The sequence below is a fragment of the Daktulosphaira vitifoliae genome, unplaced genomic scaffold, assembly GCF_025091365.1.
Source record: "Daktulosphaira vitifoliae isolate Bord-2020 unplaced genomic scaffold, ASM2509136v1 Scaffold_1, whole genome shotgun sequence".
In the NCBI taxonomy this organism is placed as follows: Eukaryota; Metazoa; Arthropoda; class Insecta; order Hemiptera; family Phylloxeridae; genus Daktulosphaira; species Daktulosphaira vitifoliae.
The window spans coordinates 48,227,512-48,235,445 of NW_026099572.1; the positions used below are offsets into that span (position 1 = coordinate 48,227,512).

General features: G+C 26.6%; 1 protein-coding gene across 4 annotated transcripts in view; it reads right to left on the reverse strand.

Annotated features, from left to right (window-relative positions):
- Window positions 1-6,825, reverse strand: part of LOC126900075 (uncharacterized) — a 53,965-nt gene extending 47,140 nt beyond the window's left edge. For all 4 annotated transcript variants that reach the window (XM_050675520.1, XM_050675524.1, XM_050675534.1 and 1 more), the window contains exons 1-4: window positions 6,780-6,825; window positions 4,142-4,300; window positions 3,660-3,719; window positions 3,341-3,583 (exon numbers count right to left, since the gene is read on the reverse strand). In XM_050675520.1, coding sequence (XP_050531477.1) covers window positions 3,341-3,583; window positions 3,660-3,719; window positions 4,142-4,271 — 433 coding nt within the window. In that variant the 5' untranslated portion in view covers window positions 4,272-4,300; window positions 6,780-6,825. The remainder of the gene's footprint in view (window positions 1-3,340; window positions 3,584-3,659; window positions 3,720-4,141; window positions 4,301-6,779) is intronic.
- Window positions 6,826-7,934: the final 1,109 nt, after the last annotated feature.

The window sequence follows — 7,934 nt, forward strand, 5'->3', positions numbered from 1 at the left end:
TATTCTATCTTCTCTAGTCACTCCACTCATCCAACTAAGCATTCTCATCCCTGCTACACTCATTCTCTAATCTACTTTCTTGTCAACCGCCTAACACTCTGAACCATATATCATAGTTGATTTCAAAACACTCTTGTAGAATACACCACCAATACTTTGCACAACTGACCCTAAATACTTAAAACTCTCTACCTCTCCAATCACGTCCTCGCCTATTTTCACGAACCTCATCATTTCACCTACCACGTGTTCTCCTTTGTCAAACTCGTACTCTATACAGGGTGATTTTTTTATCATAACCCACTCAATTACTTACAGAATAATAATAATATAATTTTTTTTTTTATTACTATCTTTAGTTACACATTATTCTTGAATTATTAACTATGTAATACTTTTTAAGTTCATAAAATGTTTGAGTTTTTAATTCAATAATAAATGGCATTTGAATTTTTAATAAAACTTAATTTGTTTATTAGATATAAACATTTAAAGTTTCAAATTTTTGAGTTAATATATAGGTATAATACACAAGGGATTACAAATACAGGTAGCTAATTGGTTTTTTATGATATCGCTATCACAGTCACGGTTTGTTTATTATCAATTATGACCAATAGATATACTTTTTGTATTGTCAGTTAGTGCATTTATAAACTCACAACAATGCACCTTACTATCATTGATAATAACAATGCTGTGTACCTGCTAATATCGATGTCATAAAAAATCAATTAGCTACCTGTATTTGTAATCCCTTGTGTATTATACCTATATATTAACTCAAAAATTTGAAACTTTAAATGTTTATATCTAATAAACAAATTAAGTTTTATTAAAAATTCAAATGCCATTTATTATTGAATTAAAAACTCAAACATTTTATTAAATTAAAAATATGTGTTACCATTTAAAAAAACAAAGTTGACACCCTTACCAGGCATAAGGGATGAACTTAAAAAGTATTACATAGTTAATAATTCAAGAATAATGTGTAACTGAAGATAATAATAAAAAAAATGTTTTAAATTATTATTATTCTGTAAGTATTTGAGTGGGTTATGATAAAAAAATCACCCTGTATACTCTGTCTTACTTTTACTTATTCTTAAACCCCTTTTTTCAAGAGCTGATTTCCAAACTTCTAGCCTTTGATTAATTTTTTCCCTATTTTCTCCTATTAACACTATATCATCAGAACACAACATGCACCACGGCACCTTTCCTTATATTTCTCTAGTAATTTCATCCATCACTATAGAAAATAAGTAAGAGCTTAAAGCAGAACCCTGATGCACTCCTACTCTTACCCGAAAACCTTCTGTTGCTCCTTCCACACTTTTTACCCTAGCACAAGTGCCATCATACATATCCTCTACTATATTAATGTACCTTTTCGGTACTCCTTTTCTCGTTAATGCCAACTTTAGAACCTCCCTCGGTACTCTATTATACACTTTCTCAAAATCTATAAATACCATACAAAGCTTTTTCTTCTTTTCCCTAAACATTTCTATCAGTTGTCTCATTATTTTGTGTGAGACAACTCTCACACAAAATAATGGCTCCATTGTTGACTTACCAGGCATAAACCCAAACTATGAAAATACTAGTAAAATTCGGCGGTGTAACAAAACTATATTCGCCACACGCATAACAAAATTTATTGAGGTTATTCTTACACTTATATTGACGTTTTTTCGAACTCATTTTTATCTTTATTAAGAATAAACGTAAAATAGTTATATGGATTATTTAAATATCATAAAAAAAATGAATATATTAATAGAATATAGAACGCTTCTATAACCAAAAAAATTTATCCTTTTTATTTCAAATGACAAAATGTTCAGTGCTACCAATTAGTAATGAGCAGTGAGGCCAAGCGCGAAGTTTTTTGTTCGTAATTCAAAATTTCATTTTGAAAAAAATAACCTTTAGTTATTTAAAAAATCGAAATTTTGTATTGAAATGTAGTATTGTATATAATTTTTCTATATTTTACAAAATTAAAGCATCGAATCAAAAAACTCTGATATTAGAAAATTTGTTTTATTTTTCAATCGCGCATAACTTCTTCATTTTTTTATCAATTTTACAAATTAATATATTATTTTCTTTGTTACGTATTAGAGTATAACGTCTATTGAAATTATTATTGATAAATTTATTTTTTATCGTTGTATTTTACGTAAAACTCTGAATTTTTTCTGACATTTTGAAAAAAATGTTAAAAATTCGGTGGTAAATTCGTAGATAGCAAACGACAAAAAAGTCAAATAAAAAATTATAGGTAATTTAATATTGTTTAATTTTTTGTAAACAAAATGAAAATCGGTTGAGTGGAATTAAAGATATTTAGAATATAATTAAAAAGTTTTTTTGCGATACACGAAAAACGCTAATTTCGCAATAACTCAAAAACTGTTTTACTTTTTGTATTTTGGACTTCTTTTTCGGACTTAGTGGACAATTTTACATAAAAAATAACTATCATAAGTCATAGGTCAGAATTTTTTTTTTTATTTGTAAACTAGTGATATGTAATGGTCATAATAAACTATGAATATTTTGTCTTTATTACTAATTATATTTTTTTACTGCCTTCTTTAGAAATCTAATAGGGTAAAAACATTTAGGTATAAGGAATATTTATCAAAGTACTTTAGACAGATGATGAACTTGGAAAAACAGAAATTTAAAATTGTTGAAAGGTAACATATTTAACCCATAAACAATAATCTATTTACTTCAAATATGACAAATGCTGGCATTAATACATCTTGAAGTTTTTATCACCTTTGGTATGTTTATTATAAACTCTAATATTTTATATGATAATTTCAAAATTTGTACTTCAAATGTAAAATAAATTTTTTTTACCTTTAATGTAAAGCTAAGAAGGTATCAATTTTACTGTAATGTGTTTATTAATTATTTTATCATACGTAAAAAGATCACACATCGTATCTAGTTAAATATGTTGTATGAAAAACTCCCTTGTTCCATGTAAATAGTGGAATACCCAAAAAATGTTGATTTTTAATCAGTAAATTTCGTAATTTTTATAAACATTACGTCAAATTAACAAATTGTATCTGTCATCGCAATTATTGTCTACTTTTCTTTTACTAGTTAAAGAATTAACTAGTATTTAAATAAAAATTAGGCAGTTATAACCAGCTAAATACTCCAAATAAATTGTGATGAATCAGATAATCCACATGACAATGTCAAAATATTAGTTGATAAGAAATGTTGATGTAAATTGATTACACAAACACAATTAGATACAATTTATTTAAGTAAAAAAAAATATTATTTAATAAATTTAACTTACAGTGATAATTTTCATAACTATTTGAGATGGTGTAGTATTTCGAATCGTATTCCACATGATTTTTTGAATATATACTATTTGGATAAAAAGAATCGACAATAAACTCAAGACTTTTTTTTCCTGATTTCAGAACTCGTCCATCAAAATATATTGGCAAGCTTAGGGCATTAGTTCGAGAATGTATTTCTGCATTATTGCAGTATACATAATTTCCTTCGTAAATAATTGAAAATATGTTATCGTCTATTTAAAATAGTAGACAGCGAAATTAGAATAATTACTTCCAAAAAATAAATAACAAACAACTGTAAACTCTTACATGAATATAAATAAGTGAAATTTTCATTTAATTTGCATACCAGTGTAATATCGTAAGAATCTAAAAAGAGAATTTTAAATAATAAAAAAAAAATGATAAAAGTGGAAAGGGTTACTGTAAATAGTTGTTTCATTATTAGGACATTTGAAGTCAGCTAAGGTTTGATTGAGTAAAACACGTCTTATATTAAAAAAAAAAAACTCCTCTAATTTAATACAAAAAAAAATTGCCTGACTATATTTATTGTCCATTGACAATAACTTAAATTATTAAACGAATAAAATGTTAAATACCATTGTATTATACGGAAATATAAAACTTAATTTACGATTCTCTTAAAATTTGAAAATACAGAGTAGCCTCCTTTTATTTTTTTGCAAACCTTTTACTTGTGACTTTAAGATTATTAATTTGTATAGAACTTAAAAAAAGTGTATTCTTTGAATAATTTACTGAATTTAATATTTAATCATTTTAATTACCTGTATAAGTATCAACCAATTTATGAAAGACTATAGATTCGGTCGATTTGCATATAAGAAAACTATATATACCTAACAAAATAAAATCGATTTTCCTAAAAAGTACACTTTTTAAATCCATTTTGTTCATTGAGTGGCTTCCAGTTTTATATCGCAGATCTGTAGATTAAAATAAGTTAATGATTATGAACAAAATATAAATTTAAAAGATAACCCAAAAGCTGATTATCTAGAAAAATGTTTTTTTTTATAATATATATAGAGATTGATGCTTTCTGTCACACAAAAATAAGTTAATGCCAAATTTATTGAGAGGGTTTGTTTTTTGAACTTTAAAAATGTCGGTTTACATAAGGCATTAGATAATTCAGATCCTGAGACAAATCATAATTACAAGCCTCTATGCCAGAAAGAAAAATGTTGAAATTAGATAGATTTTCCTAGTAAAAATGATTACATGGTGAATACAAATTTTTTTTTGTTTGGAAGAGCTATTAAAAATAAATTAAACTCAGACAACGCCATTGACTTGTGTATAACACTATGAAACGCAGTGCCAGGGTCTCGTATTCTGCTCGTCGTGACTTTGTGCCGGTACACGACACCATTAAAATTTTAAATTTACAATTATTCTTCTAAAAAATTTTTAAAATTTGCTTATCAGATTTTGGAATATAACCACAGAATTATACGTATAAATGAGTATTGTTCCCAACATAAATATTTGAAAAAACCATAATCACATTTCTTATAGATATAACTGTTGATCTTCTAAACTACTTTTTTTTTAATAATTTGATGCTCTATGATACATAATTTGGTTTATTTCTTCATGTATGTATATATATATATATATATATAGATATTTATGTACACTATGTTTCATTTATCATGAACCAAAATCAGAATAATATTGATAATTTTTTTATTGGTTTCTTTCAGTTTAATGTTTAACTGAATTTATCAATCATATAGTATTTTTTATGTTTATGCCTTAAATCTTATAAGAATGACAACTTTTATTTTTCTAATGGCGACACAAATAATTATTAATTAACAATAATAACTTTTGGACCACTATTTTAGAAGTTCTTAACAATTTAAAGTAATGACTAGAGTTAAAAAGTATTTATAAAATGTTGCTATTTTTATAACTTGATATTTCCCAACATTCCTATTCCTCCCTTTGGAATCTTATATTCTAATAATTTAAAAAAAAAAGTATGTCGAATAAAAAAGGGATATAAATATTATTTCTCATAAAAAAATTGTATTAATCTATACACTTTTCAATAAGTTATAGCATTATAAAATTAAAAACCCAGCACAGGGGGGTCGCGGCACAGTAGTGACGTGGCATAGTTGGATCAAGTATAATGATATCTGACAGTGATTAAAATCACTATAAAAAAAAAACGCTTCGATGCAAATGTTTAGATAGTGTTTAATTTTAAAACATTGGTGGATTATTCCAAAAGCTACATGACCTGCTAGTTCCTTATTAATATCCTGATTAAGATATAGTATGTCCAATGAAAGATGTATATAAATACTACTTCTCATGAAAAAAAAAAATTATATTGATCAATACACTTTTCAATAAGTTATAGCATTATAAAATTAAAAACCCAGCACAGGGGGGTCGCGGCACAGTAGTGACGTGGCATAGTTGGATCAAGTATAATGATATCTGACAGTGATTAAAATCACTATAAAAAAAAAACGCTTCGATGCAAATGTTTAGATAGTGTTTAATTTTAAAACATTGGTGGATTATTCCAAAAGCTACATGACCTGCTAGTTCCTTATTAATATCCTGATTAAGATATAGTATGTCCAATGAAAGATGTATATAAATACTACTTCTCATGAAAAAATTGTATTGATCCATACATTTTTTAAAAAGTTATAGCACTTTAAAGTAAAAATTGTAAATTATAAAATCGAGAATTTTCACACAAAAATAGCACTCGGTAGCCGTTTTCACCATGAAGACAAGTCCAGAGGTCAAACTTTTTTTTTTCAAATTAAAGTACATTACATTAACTTTAATTTAAGATATATATAAAAGTGTCAGACCTTCCGGAACATTTTCAAAAGTTAAGTTGAAAAAGTTGTCATTTTAAATCCCCCCCGTGGGCAGATAAAGGGTCAGATTTACAAAAACGAAGGAAATTTTTTCAATTTTTGAGGGTAATGTCTTTGACTAGATACGATTTGTGATCTTTTGACGTATCATTGAAAGAAATCTGTTCGGTGAGAGCTGAAAAAATGTGGTAACAGACACAAAAAATAAAAAATTAAAATTAAAAAAAACACACATCATTGTAAAATTAATACCTTTTCAGCTTTGCATCGAAGCTAAAATAAAGTGGATAACCTTATAAGGTATACGGGATTAACATAAAAATACTTTATGATTGACAAATTAAGAAATGTATTAAGTTATGTATTAACTTCCTATGCTATAAAATACTAAGTAGTTATTAATTTCATTAAAGATAAAATTTTCTACGTATTCTAATTATATTTTGCATAACTAAATATTTATATACAATATATATATAAATATTTCATGTATATTATAGATTAAGAAAAAAACGAAAATATTAAAAAGCAAAAATGTATGGACACATACCTTTGTGGATTTGACGTGAATTCGCTGAACAGTAATTTCGATAATGAAAAATTAAGCGTGAAAGCATAAAAAAATATAATATTAATTATTTTAGTAATTGAAATGTGATTAGACAACGATTATCTATACTAATAGATAACCGTAGAATAGACCAAAGTGTATTTGATATTAGTAAATCGGACATTGAAGTCATTAACTATTTAAATTAATATGAAAGAGATAACCTTTGTTGTTTGATTTATTATGTTGTTTTCAATGAAATAGTATTTTCATAAACTATTACGATATTCTATTAATTTTTATAAACCAACATTTTTATTTGTTTTCAATACACAATGTTCTTTTTTTATATTCGATCAGTAACTGAAACAGTAATGTTTTTATTGTGTTTATATTTTTGTTTGGTACAAAATATCAGAAATACCTAACAAGATATTTCGTTATGTCTCTATGACCGGTTCCCTGTGACGAGTGCTTGTCTCCATTAATTTTCCGTCACTTTATTCGTTTCGCGTATGTCCTGTACGTCTATGGTGTCCGATTTGTCACTCCTCTGACAACTGACGTGTGACATTAACAAATTGTACATGTTTTTCGCTACACCCGCCCGTTGTTAATGTTTCTGTTAAGGTAATTTTATTCGATATACGTCCTCTTAAGCATCTATTGCCATCGACCTATGACATAATTAGCCTGATTTGATAGAAACCCCTTTGGTTAAATTACAATTCGAGTGTTTGTTCAATTTTGCGAGCTCGACTTGTACCGAAGTCCTCCAATGAAGTTTGTATTCTCGAAGCATGTCTTGGTCGTCTTTGCACTGAGCGCCACCGAACGTATAAAAGTAAGCCATTTTCAGGCCAATCGAATTATTAGATGTCTCTGTTTGACATTTTTCATCAGTAAATCACTTGTCAGTAAATTCTGTATATAACTTTGAATAAGTTACAGTCTATTTAGACAAAAATTGTTTATTACTAATTCATTGTTTTATTTACTACTCTTTAAATAGTAAAATTTCATTTAATTAACTTTTGTCACTTTAGAGATTGTATTGTTCATATGTATCAAAGACTGTTTCTCATACATTGCGTGTAGTTGAATTGTTGGTTACTCGTTGTACTATATGCAATCATAAGTTAATTTCATAAAATT